The following is a 23,812-nucleotide window of genomic DNA, read 5'->3' as shown; positions in this document are numbered from 1 at the left end:
ATAAGTTCACATCTGATATAATAACACTGAATTCTTTTTTTATTTTCATAAATGTAACTGCTTTTGAGTTTTAATCATTCCACTAATCTCTCATGTTTTCTGGTGCAGAAATGTTGGGCCAAATGGCTTCTTCTGCACCATAACATTTTTGTAATTCCGTGATACCTTTTATTCTTGGGCATGCCAAAAATGGGAGATGAAATTCACCTGAACTCACTTGCTCATGGTTACATGGCGATGAATTTAATGCAATATCTGTTGCCATTTCTCCCAATTTAGAAACGCAGCGGATATCCTCGCAGCAGCACCCTCACCTCCGCAAGGTCTCAGTGTCTGAATCCAACGTGCTTCTGGATGAAGAGGTCCTCACCGACACAAAAATCCAAGCTTTGCTGCTTACTGTGCTGGTATGTATAGCTTGTAGTTAACGTCCAACATTTTTGGTGGCCTCTATGTTCATTTCATATCTTTATGACAGGACATAGGTTTACGGTTTTCTATTCTGGTCAAGAAACACAAGGGATATGAGGAAGAACCCTTTTAAACAGCAAATCATAAAGACCTAGACCCCACTGTCCACAATGCATAGCGAAAGCGCAGATGATATTACAAAAGGAAACTGGCACTTGAGGAAAATTAATCTATATCAACCTAAACCATATGCCCCTAGTCTTGAAATCCACCATCCTAGGGAAAGGACAGCCATGATTAACCCTATCTATATCGCTCCTAATTTTATAAACCTCTATAAGGTCACCTCACAACTTGCTATGCTCTAAAAAAAAAAGTCCCCGCCTATCCAGTCTGTCTTTATAACTGAAACCTTCCATACCTTGCAACATTCTGACTTGACTGGCCAAGTGACAACTGTGCGCGTTGTTTGGACTCCATTTTGAATTTGTCAAGTACAGTTGGGCTATGTGGTAAATTAGATTTTTGTACTTCCTAAGGGCAAGTGAAACAGTGAGTTTAATCTTATTATATTTCATGATTAAACTCCCATTCTATTATCTTTTGTCATGGCTATGCTGTTAAGCAGCATTTAGTTGTTTTAAAGCCAACTATTGAAACAGCGCATGAGCCGAGAAGTAACTACCTCCTACGTCCCTCCATCCCAACCGTAATTTTCCTCCTTGCTTCCTGTGGGAGAAGGCTGCTTTCCACTTAATGCTTTGTCAAAGAAATAGGTCATTCAGTCCATTGGGTGTGAATTAGTCCCCATTGTCTTTATCTTATGCCTTTATATTGTTTTTTCAAATAATTATCCAGTTCACCTTAAAATACTGTTCAATCTCTACATCAGTAACCATTTGTGGTGAGCACTTCTCACTTCCATATACGCAATACCCGTATACTCTCTTCTAATATTTTCTCCTTTCTGCTATTGTTCTCAAGTTTTCATTAGATTGAAGAGTTTCCTTAGAGCGGCTGTTCAGATTTGCAGCTCAGAAGATCAACTTACCCATAACCAACCTCTCGCAAGAACATAATGACAGAACATAACTTCCAGCCCCTCAAATATTTCACTGTTCAGTGTCAGCTGCCTTGATTCCATATCCCTTAATACCCATTTCGGATTTGAAATTATTGATTGAACCTGCACACTCTCTGCTTTGTGGAAGAGAGTTCAAAACTTTTACGTTTTGTGTAAGTGTTTCTTAACTTGAAAGTAGAGTTGCAGGTAGATAGGCTAGTGAAGAAGGCGTTTGGTATGTTTTCCTTCATTGGTTAGAGCATTTAGTACAGGAGTTGTGGCTGAACAGTACATTGGTTAGTCCACTTTGGAATATTGCGTGCAATTATGATCTACCTTCTATCAGAATGATGTTGTGAAACTTGAGAGGGTTCAGAAAAGATATTTAAGCATGTTGCAAGGGTTGGAGGGTTTGAGCGATAGAGGCTCAAATAGGCTGGGCTGTCTCCCCTGGAGCATCGAAGGCTGAGAGGTGACCTTACAGAGGTTTATAAAATCATGAGGGGCAAGGTTGAGGGAATCCAGAACTTAGATGGCTTGGTTTTGGATGAGTGAAGGAAAAACTTAAAAGGGACCTAAGGGGCAACTTTTTCACACAGGGTGGTGCATGTATGGGATGAGCTGCCGGAGGAAGTGGTGCGGGCTGGTACAATTACAGCATTTAAAAGGCATCTGGATGGGTTTATGAATAGGAAGGTATAGAGGGATATGGGCCGGTTGCTGGCAAGTGGGACTAGGTTGGGTTGGGATATCTGGTCATCGTGAACGAGTTGGACTGAATGGTCTCTTTCCTTGCTCAACATCTCTACGACTAACTTCTGTCTCCTTTATGAATTAAACTAGCTCACTAGTGGCAAAGCTTTGCTCTGTGTGTGCTAACACTGACTTCCGAAGCTGTAAAAAAAAATCCCTACTTATCCTGCTATATTCCATGGAAGTTTAACTTAGTTTGTTTAATCTCTCCATTTTAATTCTTAGACTTGTGGTTATTTTCTGATGAGTCTATGTTGTGCTCAGATGTCCTCTATAGTAGTATGTTGAAATGAACCCCAGAATTCCAATCACCCTTCATGTCTCTGTTAGCACTTTGCAAGATTAATCCTGTTAATTTCTTGCCCCTACTCTTTACCCATAAGGCTGCAAGTCTTTTTATCTTCAGATAGTTGTCCAGTTCACTTTGTTTGTGACTACTTATGTCAAATCTCCTTTCAACCTTCTCTTCTCCAAGAGAACAATCCCACTCCTTTACACTGTCCTCATCAGGGAAATTTTTAGATTAGATTACTTAGTGTGGAAACAGACCCTTCAGCCCAACAAGTCCACACCCACCCTCTGAAGAGCAACCCACCCATTCCACTACATTTATCCCTTCACCTACACTATGGGCAATTTAGCATGGCCAATTCACCTAACCTGCACATCTTTGGACTGTGGGAGGAAACCAGAGCACCCAGAGGAAAACCACGCAGACATGGGAAGAATGTGCAAACTCTACACAGGCAGTTGGCCGAGGTGGAAATTGAACCCGGGTCTCTGGCGCTGTGAGGCAGCAGTGCTAACCACTGTGCCTCCTGTTCCTGTTGCCTTTTCGGTAAACCTTTTGTGCAGCCAATCTGAAACCTTCACATCTTCCCTAAAATGTACTGCTGAGAAATGAAGGCAGTAGTCCAGTTGAGGTGGAACTTGTTTTGTTACACGTTCATCATCACTTGTTCGGCTTTTGTGCTCCCTGCCTCTATATACAAAATCGAGGGATCCATTTGGGTTTTTAAACTATGGTCTTGCTTTTGGTATGTACAAAAACATCTCCATTTTCTTCTGTAACAGGCTGGTCTTATATTAATACCAAGTAAAACTTTCAAATTAAGTTTCATTATGAAGATCTGTTGCTCTGCAATGCCGTTTGTTATCATGCTCACCACTCGTGAGCAAGTACGTTTATCACATCTCCAGGACACAATCAACCCCACCATTCTGTGGCTAAACACTTCAATTCCCCCTCCCACTCCACCAAGAACATGCAAGTCCTGGGTCACCTCCACTGCCAAATTCTAGCCACCCAATGTCTGGAGGAAGAACACCTCACCTTCCGCCCTGGGACCCTCCAACCACATGGGATCAATGTTGATTTTACCAGTTTCCTCATCTCCCCACCCCCCCACCTAATCTCAGATCCAACCCTCCAACTCGGCACTGCTCTCCATCTTCCTTCCCACCTATCCGCTCCACCTTCCACTCTGACCTGTCACCATCACGTACCTATCGCATTCCTGGCTACCTTCCTCTCTTTTTCACCCTCCTGGCCTACCCCGCCACATTCCTGATGAAGAGCTTATGCTTGAAACATCGACTCTCCTGCTCCTCGGATGCTGCCTAACCAGCTGTACTTTTCCAGCACCGCACCTTTTTGACTCTGATCACCTGCTGTCCTCACTTTCTTCTTAGTGCAGGATAGGTTTAATTACAGTGACTTGGCACCACCCAAGGCACAACATTATTGGGTTTCTGGAATACTAATTTGAAGATTGTGTATTATGGTTGCACCACCCAGTGGCTTGTTTTGGAACTGTGCATTTCTTGACTATCACTTGACTGGCTTCATTTATTTTTGTATCTGAAAAATATAGAAATCCATTGCAACAGACTAACAAGTTTGTATTCTTCTCAAAGGCCACATTGGTGAAACACACTACAGATGAGTTTGATCAACGGATCTTGTATGAGTATTTAGCTGAAGCCAGCGTTGTCTTCCCTAAAGTGTTTCCAGTTGTGTAAGTTCGTCTTTCACTTACCTCTGTCTTTTGAAGAGCGATGTCTTTGACCAAATTCAGATTTTTAGAAATTGAAAGAGATGTAATAGCTTCTTAGTGTGCATGTCTGTCCGCACCATCACGTCATGGAAGTCTAACTTCTTGTATTAATGAGAAAATGGCCTCGGGTCTAGTTCAAGAAGGCTGTTCAATTGAGTTAAAATGTAGAAATGATCTTTATCTTCATGAGAAACTAAATCTTTAACATCCTAGTCAGTCATTCTACTTTGGTTGGAGTTTATTGGCATGAGGTGTATTCTCTTCAATGCTTCCTTTAGAGATTCAGGAAAATTATTTCCTCCTTATGTAGTCTAACAGGCAGCTACCTCTATCGCCTTGCTGTAGAGCTGACAGCTGTGAAATTCCTCTGCTGCCCTTTTCCTCTATTGCGCAGTTACTGAATTTGATTCAACTCTCTCTGTACCTTATTGCCTTTTTGATTCCGATTTTGCATTCCGCTATTTCGGAATGACACTTCCCACAAGTGCTGATTGATATGGTGAAAATGTCATGAAACAAGCTTGGCTTTCTAAAAAGGAAACTTCATGAAGTGAAAGGTTCACCAATAGTTTTCAAGATCATCATGCAGTTTTGATTTGGTGTTTTGTGTGTTTTCTCTGTAAACCTAGGCACAATTTACTGGATTCGAAAATTAATACCTTATTGTCACTGTGCCAAGATCCCAACCTGTTAAATCCAATCCATGGGATCGTGCAGAGTGTAGTGTACCATGAGGAGTCTCCACCACAGTACCAGCCATCATATTTGCAAAGTAAGTGCACTTTCCAACTTGAGTTTTTTAATGTAACATTTTGGTTTAACAGGGGTACCAATGCCAATGTGAGGGTCTGGGTACAATAAGGGGACACGCTGCACCAGCCTTTCATCTTGCAAACAGCAATGAGGCTAATAACATGAACCATGTATCAGTGGTACAGCAAAAGGAAGTCTAGTTAGGAACTTCATTATATGCCCTTATTCCCTTCTCATGCCATTTATGAATCTCTCAGCAACTTTGTGAGAAAGTATCTTAACTTGAGGCTGCGGCGGCAAGTCTTATGACAGGTGTCATTCACCTTATTATGGCAAAGCATGACTCAGTGGAATTTCACCTCAAGTTTCTGGAATCCAATCCAGCCCTGACTCATTTGAGGCCCATTTGATTTCTGTTCACTACTGGTGTCTTATTTCAGGTGTTATCACTGGTTATAGAGAGAGAATCAAATTGACCTGATTTCAGTGCAAACTGGCACCAATTGAACAAATTAATTCTGATTGGGAAGGAATTGGAGATATGCAACTAGGAAAATTTACTCTAATGTGGGAGATTGGTGGCTTTAAATTTGATCACTATAGAAGACTGCAGTGCAAGAGAGCTTTGAGGAGCACCTGAAGACGTTAAATTTTTTGTGGGCTAAGCCGTAAACCATGGGTAGCCAATTTCAGAATCTTTCTTAGAAAAAAGAATAGAGCCCTGAGCATTATGTAATTTTAATTTTTTGTGCAAATTTAAATCAGTTGGTACATGACAACAATAATTTAAGCATAATTTAATGCCACAAATAATTTGAGATGTTCAGCATTTATTCCTTGCAGTTTATCTGAACCAGCAGGAATATTGTTTGAATCCACAAGGTTATTGAAGTATCACCAAGCACTCTGTTCCAGGATGCAGTTTGATTTTAGGTATCTTTTCAATTGTTAAGACTTCATTTTAACACTCGTTTTTCTCCAACATCCAAATTTCAGGTTTTGGTTTCAATGGACTTTGGAGATTTGCTGGGTCATTTTCCAAGGTGAGAGTCAAGCTCCTGAAGCATTCTGTTATTTAATTTGCCTTCATTCTGAATGATGCCTGGTATGTCAGTGACTACATTTATAAATTGATATCTCAGCTTCTTCAGCTTAGCATTTTCAGTGCGGTGGGAATGGTTTTGAAAGAAATGCGATGAAAGGGATATTTACATATTTTAATAGTAATACTTATATCTAGATATTTTTCAAGATCTCAAGATCTAGGGGAGGCAATGGCCTAGTGGTATTATCATTGGGCTATTAATCCAGAGATCCAGATAGTGTTCTGGAGACTCGAGTTTGAGTCCTATCATGACAGATGATGGAATTTGAATTCGTTTTTTAAAAATTTGGAATTAAGAGTCTAATGATAACCATGAATCAATTGTCAATGGTCAGGAAAAACCCTTAAAGTTCACCAATTCCCTTTTGGGAAGGGAATTGGTATATTGGGAAACTGTTAAGGTGCTCTTCGCTTTACCTGTTCTGGCCTACACGTGACTGCAGACCCCCAGCAATGTGGTTGACCCAACTGCTGTCTGGGTAGTTAGGGATGGGCAATAAATGCTGGCCTAGCCAGCATTGCGCATATCCCATGAATGAACTTCAGAAAAAGTTCAAAAACTTTTCACAGCCAGTGAACTGCTTTGGAAGTTTCTTTTATTTGTTTGTGAGATGTGGGGTTGTGCTGGCTGGGCCAACTTTTATTGCCCATCCTTAGTTGCCCTTAAGGAAGTGGAGGTAGGCTGCTGTCAAACGTTATGTAAAGTGATATGCACAATGGTGCTACGGAAGGATCCAGCACGACTGAAGGAACAGTGATATATTTCCAAGTCAGGATGGTGAGTGGTTTGATGGGGTACTTGGAAGTGATGGTGTTGCCACGTATCTGCTGCCCTGGTCCTTCTAAATTTAAGTGGTCATGGATTTGGAAGGTGCTGTCTAAGAAACCTTAGTGAATTTTGCTATCACTGTTGTATTGTGAGAATTGCAGCAGTCTGTTTACACACAGTAATGTGGTAATGACCATACAATCTACTTTTAAAGATTTTGGTTTACATGAGGTTATGAATTTAATTGAATCACTTTCAGTCAGCAATCCTTCCTGGAGTCAGGTGACTCTGTCCAGGCTGATTCAGGTCATATTCCTCACCTTCTCTTCCATGGCATTCATTGAAATTTCTTGAAAGTGTTTGGATCGGGCGACATCGCCTGAGCAGCCTCCAGACAAGGAGACACGATGTATCGGAAGTTTGTTTTCTTCCAAAACTCAATGTTTTTAATTTGTTACTTTACCCCAGATTACAACGGAGGAATTGTTCTGACAAAACAATACTATCCTTGTCGCCTTCCCCATACACTGTAAATCATCTTATGTGAGCTTCTTTGTAGATAGGTTCCTTTTCAGATATTATTTGCATCCTCTTTGGATCACTTAACCCACAAGTAATTACTAAAGTATTAATTCTGTTGGACAGCAAACTCAGATTCCAGACTACGCAGAGCTGATTGTGAAGTTCCTGGATGCATTAATTGACACATATTTGCCTGGAATTGATGAAGAATCCACTGAGGAATCTCTACGTACACCAACCTCTCCCTACCCACCACCTGTCCAAAGCCAGCTTAGTATTACTGCCAACTTAAACCTCTCCAATTCCATGACCTCACTAGCAACCACCCAGCATTCTCCAGGTGAGTGAAGCTTTCCTTTGTTCATTGCCTGAGCGTATCTTCAATTGGCCACTTGTTGCCTGATACGGTAATCAGTTTTTTGTCATCAAATAATTAGCAATTGCATGGTCTTTGTATTCATAACTTCCAAGTGTTTCCCTGTGTGAAGCTAAAGATTTGTAGTTTTATTAGTTCTGCATTTGTATATGTGGTGGGGTCGATTTACAGAACAACCTCGATTATCTGAATGAGACGGCCATGGGAGTGTTGTGTTCGGGTAACCTGATGTGACCGTAAACAAAGGAAGCATTCTCAAGTGTAAATGGAACCCCATGACATGCAACCTTCGCTAGAAGCACCGACTTGTGTGTTACACCAGTCAACTTGATCAAATCAAAACAAGGGCATTTATGATTGTAGATAATTTTGAAACGAGAAAATAGATTGAATTGTTCAATGAAATAAATGGAAGTATTTTAAAGAAATGCGAAAGTGAATCGGAGCTTACTCGCTAACTCTGAACATTTGCAAGTGCAGTCCCATCCCTTTCACAACATGACGTACTCAACACGAGTATAAGGTCTCCCTGTGTGCTCCAGTAAGCTTTCTGCAACTGCTTTTTTTTATCAGAAGTACTGAGATGCTAAATTGAATTTGTCCTGCATCGCTGGAAATTTTCTTCCCAGTTTGAACACAAACAATTGTACCTGTGTCTATTCTTGGAATACTGGTTGACGATGACTGAAAATAGATGTCCCCAGAAACAATGAGTGAAAATATTGCACCAGAGAACAAATTTGGAATGTGTGGAGCTATGATCCATTTATAAAATCCTTTCCTGCTAGAGGGTATTTACACTGTATAGTTTATCAGCATTTTAAAGCATTATGAAATGAAAACCTCTCAGTAAAAATGTTACTGCAAAATAACATTTGGCGTAATGGAAAGTATATAATTATCTTTTTGCAAAAAATCTTGGTACATACATTGTTTTCAGATCAAGGACAATTTCTTAGCCGCTGCAGTAGTGGGTAATTTATAAATCAAATGCTTCGGTTGTTTAAACAACTACATGTCAACAAACGATCTTATAGTTCGTTACCATTCCTGTTGGATGTAGCAGTAAGAATAAATGACAGAGGCAGAGCAGGGGAGAAGTTGCTGAGTTCACTGGTGGGCAGTCTGTCTTAGAAAGAGCTTCTGCAGATACTGACAGAGCCCGGTTTCGGATCTCAAACTCCAGGACCTTGAGATCTTGTTCGGATAATCTGAAATTCGAATATTGATTGGATAATCAAAGTTGTTCTGTACACTGTAGATACACTGTATACTTTATAATCTTCGTATTGATTTTCATTTTTTCTAACTAGTGTGGTGTTCTATTTATGCTGATCGCATGTACAGTTTTAAGTAGCATGGCCTTTTCTTTGTTGATGAACATTTAACAAATGGTGAAATTGAAATGCTGGTGGTTAAGTACCTTTCCAGGTGACACCTAATTCATTCTCCTTGGTAGAACGCACCTGAAGTGTCAGAACAAGATGTTCCATTAGTTATAATTTGCCTGTCAGTCTCCAACTAGTGTTGGGCTGCATGTATAGTTGCAAGAATGTCATTTTTAGACTGAGCCATTTGTTAATTCTCACCTGGTGTAACCAAATCATGCCCTGTGATTAATCTGAACTTGGCAAATCTGGGAGAGGAAACTCAAATCATTCCCAAGTTAGACTCAGAACTAAATTTCCCAAAGATGATGTTTTCTTTAGTTTACTATTTTTTTAGTCAACTTAAACTGACGTTAGACAACATTGTTTCATTTTGAATTATGTCATTTTTTTGCATTAATCTGACCTTTTTCATTTATGCATACACTGTTATTTTTCTCTTGTTTTGCCTGTTGTCTGACCCCTATTAGCTTTTCAGGCATGTGCTGTTGTCATTGTGACTAATATATAGACAATCGCCAACTATGCCCGACTTGAGGTCGTCTGTTGATGGAAATAACTGGTACCAGTGAAAACTATTGTACAGGAATTCTGTAATGCCTTAAATGGCCTGTAGTTTCTAATTAGTAACAATTGGTTATCACTAGAATATGCTTCATTGTAAGATGCGTTTGTGGTATATATACAATGTCTCAAATCTAGCTATCTAAGAACTACATTTTTATAGGCTGTAGTGCAACATTTTTAATTAGTATATAAGTGAAAGAAATTTATCAGGGTCATTCAGCCAGTGGCTACTTTACTACAGTGGAATCCAGAGTAGTTATCAGCCTTCCCCACTGGTCCTTTCTCACACTCTGAGTGATCCTCGACCAAATCACTTGACTCAACCTGTCACCCCCACATACCTTAAGATTTAATTTCCAAGCGTACCTTTACTATTGGGTGTTCTTTCTTCAAACGTTCATTTTTTTAAAAAACTTATTCAGTTAATATTTAGTGCATCTCCTATTCATTGAATTAATTTCCCAAGTTTTTCAATCCCTTCCAACACCCGTTTTGAGACAGTTTACGTGGAAAGTGTAAATATGTTTTGTCGACGTGGATCTACAAGTCTATTACCTTACAAACATTTGAGCTTCATTGTAATTAGTAACCAGCCCAAGTTCTCACCAAGTCCAAATCTGTTTTCACAGCAGATGTGATGTTTATAAATTGTTTGTGATTAGCAAAAGTACTCTGTTTCTCATTGGGAACCTCACTTAGCCTCAGCTAAGATTTCTCCATTCCTGGCGAAGTCTACATGAATCTCCCCTTTATTTAATGTGATCTCTTCCTTTTTGAAATGCACTGACCAGAACTGGAAAGCCAACAATAGTCGAGCGGTAATATTTTCATTGAGTAAGCAAACAAATGGAACCATCCAGGTTTAATTTCCAATTTTGTGCTGAGTCAATTTACTCCCTGCAGCACAGCAGATTATTGAAATGTGCTGCGTTGGTAGGTTGGTGGAACTAGTGGATTAATAAATTTTAAAATATGTACTTGCCTGGCAGAAATTGCAGGGCTATGAGGCAAGAGTTAGGGGAGTAAGATTAGTTGGATGAATTTTTTAAGTGCTGGCAGAGATGCGATGGGCTAAATGGCCTCTTGCTGTAGGGTCCTTTGATGTGATATCCCAAGTTTGAGAATGGAAAAGTTATTCAGGGCACCTGTCTGCCACCCAGTGGACTCTGGTGGAAAATCATACAATTGAGGAATGAATAATCTCAGCCTTGATGTAGACAGCATGGGAAGGGCTATCGATATTCATTGGTGAACAGGGAAGTAAGTTGTGGGTTGGGCCTTTATTTATTTTTGAGCAAACAGGATTGCAGATGGGAGGGTTTCCACAGCTGCGTAGATATTGTGTGTTGAGTTTCATTATTCTGTTTCCGTCACTGAGCAATTACACACAGATTGGAGTTTGTGACATTAGGTGCAGAATATCAGAAAGGTTTGGATGTCATCTTCAACTTTGAGAATTTATAATGCAGGATAAATATCAGGCACATTGTTGCTGTTGCTGATGCTGTTTGGCAAAAGTGTTTTGTTTTTAGCTTTGCATTGGAATATTAATAAACTCAAATGGTTTAAAAATTGTCTTTCAAATCCCCTAACATCCGATTGGTTAAAGATTCCACTGTGTACAAAGGAGACCAGAAAGTTGAACTTTCACTTGTATACCATGCTATCAACCACCACCATTGATGACCCCTTCCCACTGCTGTTGATGCATTTCTGTGCTTTTTGTTACCTCCAATACTTCTAAATGTTGTCCTTGCCAGCCTTTCACATTTCACCTTCAGTGGAAATAGTGAACCCTACATGGCACAGTGGCTAGCACTGCTGCCTCACAGCGCCGGGGACCCAGGTTCAGTTCCAGTCTTGGGTGAATGTCTACTTGGAGTTTGCACATTCTCCCGACATCTGCCTGGGTTTCCTCCCGGGTGTTCCTGATTCCTCCCATAATCCAAAAGGTGTGCTGGTTAGGTGGATGGCCATGCTAAAGGACCCTATATTGTCCAGAGCTGTGTAGGCTAGGTGGGTTGGCCATGTTAAATGTGGGGTTATGGTGTGAGGGTAGGCCACTCTTTGGACGGTCAGTTTGGACCCAGTGGGCTTCTTTCCGCACTGTATAGGAGGCCATTCAGCCTGCCCCCTCTATGTTGGCTCTTGAAAGAGCTATCCAATTCATTCCACACTCATGGCCCATCCCATTTACCTATGTGGTAATTCTTGCTCTTCCTTCCTTCTGTCCTCCCTTCTCTCATTTTCTTTCTCTGTCTCTCTCTCTCTTGCAGCTGGGAACGCAATCACTTGTGTGGTAACCTCTTATTAAAATGTCCCAAGAGGTTTCACAGGACAGTTATGAAAGGGAAAAAAAACACCAAGCTGCACAAATACGCATTCAGTCAGGGGTCACAAGCTTGGTCAAAGAACATAGAACATTACATCTCAGTACAGGCCCTTCAGCCCTCGATGTTGTGCTGACCTGTGAAGCTAATCTGAAGCCCATCTAACCTACATTATTCCATTATCATCCATATGTTTAGCCACTGACCATTTAAATGCCCTTAAAGTTGGCGTGCCCAGTACTGTTCCAAGCAGGGCATTCCACGCTTTTACCACTAAGTAAAGAACCTACCTCTGACATCTGTCCTATATCTATCACCCCTCAATTTAAAGCTATGTCACCTTGTGCTAGCCATCACCATCTGAGAAAAAAGGCTCTCACTGTCCACCCGATCTAATCCTCTGATCGTCTTGTATGTCTCTTAGCTGCTGCCTTTCCAATGAGAACAGACCCAAGTCCCTCAGCCTTTCCTCATAAGACTTTCCCTCCATACCAAGCAACATCCTGGTAAATCTCCTCTGCACCCTTTTCAGTGTGTCCACAGCCTTGCTTTAATGTGGCGAGCAGAACTGTACACAATACTCCAAGTGCAACCGCACTAGAGTTTTGTACAGCTGCAACATGACTTTGTGGCTCTGAAACTCAATCCCTCTACCAATAAAAGCTAACACGCCATATGCCTTCTTAAAAACCCTATCAGCGTGGGTGGCAACTTTCATGGATCTCTCTGCTCATGTGTACTACCAAGAATCTTACCATTAGCCCAGTACTCTGTATTCCTGTTACTCCTTCCAAAGTGAATCACCTCACACTTTTCCGCCTTAAACTCCATTTGCCACCTCTCAGCCCAGCTTTGCAGCTTATCTAAGTCCCTCAGTAACCTGCAACATCCTTCTGCACTGTCCACAACTCCACCGACCTTAGTGTAATCCACAAATTTACTAACCCATCCTTCTACACCCTCATCTAGGTAATTTACAAAAATGACAAACAGCAGAGGCCCCAAAACAGATCCTTGCGGTACACCACTAGTAACTGAACTCCAGAATGAACATTTCCCGTCAACCACCACCATCTATCATCTTTCAGCAAGCCAATCTGATCCAAATCGCGAAATCACCCTCAATCCCATGCCTTCAGATTTTCTGCAGAGAGTTTGGTTTTAAGGAGTGCCTTAAAGGAGGAAACCGTGGGGCAATACAAATATGTTGGAAATGTCGACAACTAAGGATCCAGCAATCCAGGCTCATTCTCTCTGTTCAAATCCCACCATTGCATCTGAAGAAATTAGTACGTAAAAAGCTCATCTTAAACGATGAGCTCTTAAAGGAAAAGGGGGTAGAGAGGTGCTGGGCAGGCGTTCCAGAGCTTGGTGCCTAGGAAACTGAAGATTTAAAATTGGGGCTGTGGCTTCAGTGGTGAGTTAGAGAGCAGTTGTCTTAGAAGGCTGCAGGACTTGAAGCAATTAGAGGTAGGAAAGGGCAAGGCCATGAAGACCTATTAAAACAAGAGACTTTCAGAATCTAGTGTGTTGCTTGTCTGAGAACCAGTGTAGATATTGAGCTCAGGGAATATAGAGAAACAGGACTCCGTGCAAGTTCAGATACCGACAGCAGGGTTTTGGATAACTTCAAGTTATGAATGGTAACTAGAGGTGTGTTGAGATCATCCCAAAGACATGAACAAGGTTAGCAAGTTTGGAGAGTGTTCATTGAGAAGAATTGGTTTGATCTTCAGTGAGCATTTCTCCCCAGGTTTCAATTTGCCTCAACTTCAAATGTGGATCAGGATGTCAGCCCTTAATGAACGTGAATAACCAATTAAATTGCACTGTGGCCACAAACTCTCTCATGCCTAATGTGAAGAGAGAGGTACTCTCCCTCGAAATATAGAACACCAATTTATTGTGTTTTTCATATTGCTGCTTCAAATCAAGTAGCTTTTATCATTGCATCGACATAGTCCAGGCATAGCACATTGCGGATTTTCAGCTGAATAGCAATTTTAATAAAAAATATTCTGGGTTGGTCAGTGGTGGCAAAAGGATGTGACATTTTTAATGTTTGTCCAAAATATTCTTTCATTCTCATCACCATTCACTTTGTTTTTTCCCCCTCTCGCCTTGTTTCCATGAAGCTTCTCTACCTTGCTCTAAATCAGCAGTTTTCATGCAGACACACTATTCTAAAGGTACTTTTATTTTTTAATTTTTGTATAAAGTGCTACCATTTATTAACTCTCTCAGACCTATAGGATTAGATTGCATTGATGTACTTCCAGTATGCCATTTTGGTGTTGGGTGGAGTGATCGATTCGAAAGCCCACCCAAGCTTGTTTGTTTTTATTTTTCTTCTCTGTAGTGTTTGGTTCCTAATCTGATTAGAAACCGCAGTAAAAATAAGATGTTACAACAAGCGTCTCACAATGAGTTCCTTTGCAAATACCATTTATGCAGGATTAAGACCCGTTTCATTTTGCTGTTTTTCAAATGCATTGTACTGAGGAGATTAGAAATCTTGTTATTAAAAACAGAAACTGCTGGAATTACTCAGGCCAGGCAGCATCTGTGGAAATAATGTATGTAGTTGAGAGTCCTGGTGAAGTGTCACCAACCCGAAACATTAAATGTTTCTCTCTCCATAGCTGCTGAATATTTCTCGTATTATCCACTTTGAATCGCTATTTTGCAGCCATTGTTTTGATGTGCAGTTTTGTTTAAACAGCTAAACAGAAACTATATAGCCTTCAGCCTGTGATTTGGATAGATGTAGCACAAATAGTCTAAATCAAAAACTCTATCTAAAAATATTCAAATAACCCAACATTTTCATTTTTGAACTATACATAGTTTTTTCTTCTGATGTTTAAGGGTGTCGTCCAATCCCTGTACAATTTGAAGGGTTTTCACTTGGCTTTTTTTTTGTTTCTGCTCAGTCCTTTTCTTCTGGAAGGATGTGTGTCAGATTATTTGGTGGTTAAATAATTTCGACCTAAACAGTGTTACTGAAATATGATAAACTGCTAACCTCTGTGCTTTAAGTGTGTATGTATGGAGTGGGGTGTTACAAATTAAATACTGTACATGCCCTAATTGGTCAGGCTTTATGGCTACAATCATTCCAGGAACTATTTTAATCTCTCAGGCCTGGGATATAGGAAATGTGGAGGACAGCAACAAAACACAGGAAGAGGCAAGCAGGTTTGCAGAATGGATAAATAAATGATGAATAACATACAATGTAGTGAGTATAAGTGGTTCATATTGGTAGGAAGGTTGGTGAGACTGCTTGCTTAGGTATTTAGAGACTAAGTAGGCAGAGGGAACAAATCTGAGAATTAAGATACACAAATAAGATGATAAAGGCATATTTTCAACATGACAACAGCGACCAAAAGATTTGTTGGCTGTGACGTGGTTTGAAACATCCAGTGTTCTGAAATCTGTGCAATAAATGTAAATATTTGTTTCAGATTACAAAAATTAGAAATGGATATTGATAAGGCCATAGCCTTAACCAACATGCTGTTTGCCCTCATCTCTGACAAAACCAAATCCAAAGGAAGGGAAGTAAAGCTTGTAATCTGCGCAGTTCTGGTCTCACAGGGCAACTTCTTACAAAGGATGACTCCACCCCATCGATTTTTAGGCTGTTCATTGCACATTTGCAAACGTTCTTTTAATCTACCTAGATGGTGTCCTGTATGATCAATTCCCATCCAAAACGTGAATGCAAGAAACATCAGAACAATTCTGCTTCTAAAAGCAGGCTCCTTGTCAATTTCATCTAGGTTCAGGTTCAGTTACCATTCTGTGTGGTCTTGGTGTCATTTTAACATTTGAGTAGTCTAGCTGCAAAGCCACCACCTGTGTTGCTGCACAAAACCAAAACATCCCATTGTCAACCTGTGGAATTGGTGATAATCGTGCAATAAGTTCTGTGTTGTCTCATCCCAAGAGGCCTGTGGGTTTTCATTTTCTTATTGTGTTGCACTTAGCCTCTTTGAGTAATGGAAAATGAACAGTAATGAATTAGTGGCTGTTAATTCAACACTTTGTGGCAGGAATATCTCGTCAATCTCCCTACCCCAGTGGTGGTGTCCTCCCCTCTAGACCAGAAGGCCTGTACTGAAGTCTACCTGTCCTAGAGATGTGTCATAGCATTTCTGCACAGGATGATTTCTTTATATAAAAAAACATTCCAACCCACATCCAACAGTGGGTCTAAATGTCGACACTTTGCAAAAATATCACATTTTCTGACTACTTCATTTGATGTGTTATCGAGCAATCCTTTTGGACCAATATGTCAAGAATAGCTTTCAGGAATCTTCCGAAAAAATAATAAATTAGATGGCTGAATCAACAGAACTTGCTCTCGTTTGACTAACATCTTCAGCTTTAAATCAACAGATCTCAGCAAGGGACAAATCAGCAAATCATTTTAACCTCTGGTCAGTGTTAGTGACCATTATTAAACATTGTGTGAGAGAACATTGTGATGAGCCCTCCACAGTCGAATAGCTTGCCATCTTGAGTGAAAAATATTAAGTCTGCTATTTTCGATTATGAAGTCCAGAAACAGCAGGGGATTGTCCATATTTTGGTGATTTATCACTCCACCATGTTATCGAATCTGTACCACATTCCCTGTGAAATGTAACATTACAAGCACAGCTGGGGAGGGCGCAATCCGTACTTGAGTTAAGTAGCAGAGGATTGCCAGTATGTGTCATAACTGATTTGATGTAAATTTGCATCTTAGGGGTGCAAGAGGGAGGGTGCAAGACCTGTAGCTGTGGAATTTTTAACAGCTCAGGATTCAGGCAGTTTGCCCATACACCAGTGTCACACATGTTAATGCCTGAGTGTCGTCACCCTGGAATACAGTTGTATTTTGACGTTTGTATGAACTTGTAAAGAAGCACACCTTGGTGTGATGTCTGCTGAGATGTAATTCTGGGCGACATGTCCTAATGGTCATCTTCCATCTGTAGGGAGGAGGACACAGATACAGCTAACACGTCCTAGGGATTTGACTGACAATCATGTAGCTGCTATATCCTTGATATTCTACCAGGTGTCGGGCAGTTTTTAAAACCGGTGAAACATTATTTTGAAGTGAATAACTTGTGCCATGTGTATTTCTGCGACTTTCCAGGAATTGATAAAGAGAATGTGGAGCTTTCGCCTACATCGGGACACACCAACAGTGGGCGAATCCGCCATGGCTCTGCAAGCCAAGTGCAGAAACAGCGTAGTGCTGGCAGCTTCAAGCGCCCCAGCATTAAGAAGATCGTATGAAGTGTTTTCGGACTGACCCATCAAATCTTGTTGGACTTTGCCGAGGTGAAGCCCCCCTACCCCTCCCCCACCCTCAAGAAAGAACAAGCTTCTGTTCCTGCCACATCAAATAATATGCTGCCTGACGATCAACAACAACTGAAAATTGCCCCTGCTACCTACTTCGTTTTTTCTTTCTTGTAACCAGTGTTTTCCACAGTGTTTCCAGAAAGTTGTCCTGGTTTGGAGAATATGAAGTTTCGAAAGGAAACATATATTTTTATTTGGTTACCTGGCATCTTTGTTTGGGGGTGGGATTGAGGAATTGAAAAAGGCACTGAAATTCTTCTCAACACTGTTAATAGTTGTCAAAAAAACATGGAAGCCATTAATTGCAGGAAGGATGGTTCTAACTTATTTGCCTTTTATATAATCATGAGAAGTGCTTTGCTGTTTGTGCACTTTTCAGCAATCTACAAAGTGGCTTAATGGGTAGGAATGAATCAAATCCATTGGTGATTTTTGCTCTGAGGAGATCTCCCTATATTCCACAGAAGAAACCTTTAAGCCGTAGGTACCGTAACTAACCACCATGTTTAAAGCACATTTAACACACAAGTTAGGTTCATTGCAGCAATCATAGAAACTGTACATAACCATTGCATTTATTTTACTGATTCCGCAAATAACAAAGACGTTGTCTTTTTTATATTTGTTTACAGTCCTGGAAAAACTATGAATTAAAAATATGATATGCAAGAACTTTGCCAAAACAGATAATTATTACAACAGAAACTTAGTATTAATTTTGTGGTATTCAGCAAATGTGACTCCTTTAGGGACAATTGTGTAGCAGCCATTGTGTTACAAAAAATGAAACAGCAACAATATCTTGTACGATTAACAATTCGTTTCAGTGTGGTCTTAAGAATGGTGCCCTAGAGACAATACTATCCACAGTTGAATGCTGATTAACCCAGGCCTAGCTGAGGCTGATGTCACTTTCCTGGATTTAGTTTCTGGGTTGGGGTCTCTGACACATGTGCACACGCACAAACGATCTACAAATCAAAAGTGTTTCTCTCAATGTTATGCAACAGACCTTATTGCAAGAAGTCACTGCTAGTGTTGGCCACAGATTTTTTTTAAACTGCAGTACGTTTATCTGTAAATAGTTTTTGTGTAAAATTGACAAAGGTATATTTACTACACTGTAAATACATGTGATGATATATTGTATTATTTTGCTTTTTGTAAAGCAGTTAGTTGCTGTACATGTATAACATAACAAAATTTGATTATTCTAGTGTCGGTAATGTTAACTTCTCTCTTCCCTTCCGTTGCATTTTATGTCATTAAAAAGAGACAAAAAAGACCTGTGTACTATTACTTACAGATCTTATTGGCTAAATTACCTTGACAAAAGTACAGTTTTAAACATATAGTCCCATTTTAATTTCTCAAAGTTTTGGTCCGATGTAGGACCAAGAGTGCTCGCATAGTGCTGATGTCATTGTACCAGTAAAATCTGGAATCATAAAAGAACTGGACTAATGATAAGCCATAACCACTGTCGATTGTCCTAAAAACCCACTTGATTCACAATTAACCTTTGGGGAAGGAAACGTGTCATCCTTTGGCTGATCTGGCTGACATATGACTCGACCAATATCAATATAGTTGACTTTTAACTGCTCTCTGAAATGGCTTGAGTAACACAATCAAATCAAAAGCACCCAGGATGGGCAACAAAGTTGGACCTGGCAAATGATATCCATATCTCATAAAAGAATAAAGCAAAAAAAGCCCAGTGATTATGACACCATTTCAACTGTATTGACATTAGTCAGTACCTGTTTCCTGTACAATATTTTGGTGAGGTATGAGGTTTACAGTGATTATTCTAAAAGGTGTTTGTTCTATAAAAGGAAAGGAAGATTGATCATTTTTTCCACAAGTGTTTCTAGCAGCACAAGTTGCTGATGAGAGGTGACCATGACCTAATAATTTCACCCTCTGCCAGCCTGATTTGATCTGATGTAAAAGAATAGTTGAATTGTTGCATCGTTGTTGATCCTGAAGCAGTGAGAGGAGAACTTGGAGTGATGGGGACCTTTGGGGACCAAGGGTCCAAAGTTACCTGTATCCTCCAAATCTTGCTACACCACCATGTACCACATGACAAATTAATACTCGAATCCTCAGATATTTGTGAAACAAGTCTTAATTGATTTTCAGTTAGCACTGGAGTACAATGTCAATTCACAGTATTTCTTTTCCTGTTCTTCATGTACAGCTTGCGTACAACTTTGTAAAATCAGAGTGCTCTTTAAAATTCTGTAAATGTTAAAGTTTGCTCCCATCTCCAAGTTTATCATTCATTTGATCTCTCGAAGACAGTCCCATGAAATGCATTTGTACTTGAACCACTTTATTTTAGGTTTGCAAAATTGATGAGGGAAAAAGATGCTGCAGCATTAAAATAAGATTTGGTCTTTTTGGCAAAACTGCTTTTCTCATCTCCAGCCTTCTATTTTTTCTCCTTTGTAAGCTGAACGTGAATATTCCTTAGACGAAAGTGAGTACTGCAGATGCTGGAGATCATTGTGGTGCTGGAAAAGCACAGCAGGTCAGGCAGCATCCGAGGAACAGGAGAGTCGATGTTTTGGGCAAGAGCCCCTCATCAGGAATCCTTGTCTGACGCGGTCTATATTTAATTTACATACAGTGTGTGCAAACAGTTCTCCTATTGCAGTGCTCCTCATCACAAGATAAGGGTTGTAAAAGCCACATTGTTAGTGAGAAAAGATCAGGCGGACAGGTCCATGGATGTTAAACAAGCTGGGCAGGAGCATGGCAGATACAGTTCAATATATAGGAATGAGAGCCAACATTTTGAGTGGAGAAATAAATCTCAAGGTCTGGAACCAAATTCATAATTTAACATGAGACAAGGATGTTTCTTTAAAAAGCATTTGGGTTTTACAAATAGGAAATCTGAACACTAGGCAAGTGATCACAATTAATCTCTGCCATGGATGGGCCACAGATGAATGTTGTGTGAAGATCTGCATGCTACACTGTGGAAATGACATTTGTCAGCAATTCCTCAGAATTGATAATATGTGGCAGATGGGTTGAGGCTGCAAACTACTGAGAAGCCAAAAGAAGTCATAAAACCCTGACAGTGTGAAAACAGGCCATTTGGCCCAAGTCCATACTGACCATCTAAAGAGGAACCCACCCAGACCCATTCCTCTGCCTTATTATTCCATATTTTCCATGACTAATGCACCTAACTAAACACTCCTGAGCACAATGGGCAATTTAGCATAGCTAATTCACCTGCACATAGCTAATTAACCGGCACATCTTTGGACTATGGGAGGAAACCCATGCAGACACAGGGAAAATGTGCAAACTCCACACAGACAGTCGCCTGAGGCTGGAATTGAACCTGGATCACTGGTGCTGTGAGGTAGCAGTGCTCACCACTGAGCTACCGTACTGGCTGTTGCCCAGTGGCAGTACATTGTTGCTTGGGGAATTTAAATTTGTAGTTTCCTTCTTCCAGTTGTTGATGTTACAACTCACTGAGTCACAGAGCCTCTAAGTGGTTTGTGTCTTAATTAGGAGGTGTTATGCTTGAGTGTCAACACCTTTCTCTCCTAGTATGTATATCAATGTCTTCATGCTTTTTGGTGATGTTGCCTACCCTTAACCTGTTCCTTTGACCACCCTGGCTGAAGAGGACCTGCCTCAGGAGGCTGGTTTAGGTTTCTGGACACAATGGCCCATCCATGAAGACTGTCCAGCACCAAATAAGAATGTGAACCTCTGATGCTAATCCAAATGGAATTATTGAGAATTAAACTTCTAAGATGTATGCTGCTGCCTCCTTCAGGAGGAAATGCAGCTCCGTGTAGAATGCATGTTTTGCACGGATAAACTCCAATATTTAATCGCTAGATAAAAATCTGTAGAGATACCAGAGACGTGAGTAAGAGAATTATTGATGAAAAGGCTGTGTTGAAAAGATCCATGATTGACAATGGTGTCAAAGGGTTTGGGACGAGAGGAAGGTAGAAAATTCAGACCATAATCAGAAGCCCCATGCTCTCATAAAATGGCAGAGCAAAAGCTGTTGATCTTAATTTTCATATTTTTTGAACTGTCTGGTATTCAGTGCTGCTAAAAGGATGCCTTCCCTATTTCTTTTGCAACATTCTGTAGGACATTTGTCAAACCAACTTCATTGAAGCATCTGCTTAAAATGAAATCATAGTATTTTGCACAATTCAGTAAAGCAGATTAACATGAATCGTTGTTTATTTGAATCCTGGTTCGTAAATCAAGTTGAAGAATTTTTTTTGAAAATTTCTTCATGGGATGTGGGTAGGCCAGCATTTATTACCCATCCCTAATTTAACAGAAGACGGTGGTGATCTGCTTTCTTGAATCACTGGGCATTGAGCAATAGGGATACTCGTAGTGCTGTTAGGAAGGGACTTTCAGGATTTCAGTTCCACGGTAGGTTGATGCGTGGATTAGAGGACAAGTTACTCCCGTGTATCTGCTGCTCTAGTAGATCGGAATTGTTGTAGGTTTGAAAGGTGTTGCAGTGCATCTTGTGGGTGATGCATATTGCTGTCACTGTATCAGTGGCAAAGGGAGGAGATGTTCAAAGTGTTGAAAGAGGTTTCAAATCAAATGGGCTGCTTTACCCTTGATGCTGTCAAGTTTCTTGTGTTGTTGGAACTACACTCATTCAGGCAAATGGAGAGTATCCTCCTCTACTCCTGACTTGTGCATACTGGATTGTCAGTAGGAAGTCAGGAGGTGGGTCATCCAGCCCAGAATTCCCACCACTGACATGCTGTTGTAGCAACAGTATATTTATTTCTGGATCAGTTGAGTTTCTGGTCGGTGGTTAGTAGTTCTGGATTCAGTGATAGTAATATTACTGAAAGTCATGGGGAGATTATTCAATTCTATCTTCATTGTGCTGTTTATTCATTTGTATCTAGATGGGGATAAGTAGTAACATGTAAGTGGTAACTAAAACCGTACTGCATATTGGTCCAACACTGGATGATGCTCAGCTTTACTGCATATGGATTCAAGCAGCTTCAGTATCTGCAGAGGTGAATGATGCTGGACATTGTGTAATTACCAGTGAATGTCTCCACTTCTCTAATCTTGTGACACAAAGATGTGCGGGTCAGGTGAATTGGCCATGCTAAATTGCCCGTAGTGTTAGGTAAGGGGTATATATAGGGGTATGGGTGGGTTGCGCTTTGGCGGGTTGGTGTGGACTTGTTGGGCCGAAGGGCCTGTTTCCACACTGTAAGTAATCTAATCTCTGACTCTTATGACACACGCAATTATTTGAAGCAGCTCAAAGATGCTTGGGCTTAGAATTCTATCCTAAGAAACTAGAAGACTTTTGTATAATGGCAGTGTCCCTACCCCTCAATCAGAAGGCATGTGTTCAAGTCCCATTTGCCCCAGAGATGAGGTGTGGAATAACATCTCTAAACAGGTACATTCAATTATCTACGCTGCGGAACTCCTGCAGAGATGTTCTGAGACTGCAAGAATTGATCTCCAATAACCATAGTCAGTTTCCCTGTGATTGGTATGCCCTAATCAGCACAAACCTATTCTCCCAAATCCTGTTGATTCCAGTTTGCTCAAGGTCCTTTCTGCAATGCTTGGTTAAATGCTGCCTGGTGTTAAGGGCAGTCAATCCCTCCTCACTTCGAGAATACAATCCTTTGGTCCATGTTTGAACCAAGGCTGTAAGGTGGTCAGAGGCACATAACGAAACTGGGTGTCATTGAGTGGTTTATGGTGAGCAACTGTGTCAAGAATCTATATAGCTCTGCTGTAATTTTATTTAATGATCCCACCCATCTCCACTGCTCTCGAGGGAAGATAATTCCACAGACTGAAAGGGATCACATTTTGAATAGGAGAGTCCTGTTTATCTTTGAGCTGTGATCCCTCAGTTCAAGTGTCCCTCACAAGGGGAAACAATCTTTCAGCATCTATCCCATTACATTTCCTCAGGATCATATGTTTTAATGAGATCATGTCTCTTTCTAAACTTGCTAAACATTGGAGCAAGGGAGGTTCCCACACTGCCGTCTCTAATTCCAAATTATCATTGTGCCAAAGAAGGCCATTCAGCCCATCATGCCCACGCCAACATGTGTCACTTGCTTTGTTACCACTTTGTGCCATATTAAATTGATCATCAAATAAATAAAGGTCAGCTTTTCTTTATTCTTGAACCTGCGTTTTACTCATTTTTCAGTTTGTGAATATTTGAATCATGAATTTGGATGCACCAAGATCCTGGCTGCAGCAAGCAAAAAAAATAACTCCTACATCCACAATTATTGGAGGTTTTGCATTTTAATTGTGTTGTTAACT

The 23,812-nt window shown here is 40.5% G+C and overlaps 1 protein-coding gene across 6 annotated transcripts in view; it reads left to right on the top strand.

Moving 5' to 3' along the window:
- nf1a (neurofibromin 1a) overlaps positions 1–18,713 on the top strand; it is a 323,930-nt gene extending 305,217 nt beyond the window's left edge. For 3 of the 6 annotated variants that reach the window (XM_060848383.1, XM_060848385.1, XM_060848382.1), the window contains 7 exons: positions 280–407; positions 4,145–4,245; positions 4,914–5,056; positions 6,034–6,080; positions 7,557–7,773; positions 14,230–14,283; positions 17,253–18,713. In XM_060848383.1, the coding sequence (XP_060704366.1) occupies positions 280–407; positions 4,145–4,245; positions 4,914–5,056; positions 6,034–6,080; positions 7,557–7,773; positions 14,230–14,283; positions 17,253–17,395 (833 nt within the window). In that variant the 3' untranslated portion in view covers positions 17,396–18,713. The remainder of the gene's footprint in view (positions 1–279; positions 408–4,144; positions 4,246–4,913; positions 5,057–6,033; positions 6,081–7,556; positions 7,774–14,229; positions 14,284–17,252) is intronic. The other 3 variants (XM_060848387.1, XM_060848386.1, XM_060848384.1) reach the window with 1 other exon arrangement.
- The last annotated feature ends 5,099 nt before the right edge of the window (positions 18,714–23,812 follow it).

Source organism: Hemiscyllium ocellatum, chromosome 31 (genome assembly GCF_020745735.1).
Source record: "Hemiscyllium ocellatum isolate sHemOce1 chromosome 31, sHemOce1.pat.X.cur, whole genome shotgun sequence".
Classification (NCBI taxonomy): domain Eukaryota; kingdom Metazoa; phylum Chordata; class Chondrichthyes; order Orectolobiformes; family Hemiscylliidae; genus Hemiscyllium; species Hemiscyllium ocellatum.
Note: the sequence above shows the minus strand (reverse complement) of the source record. Positions and strands in the feature narration are given on the sequence as shown.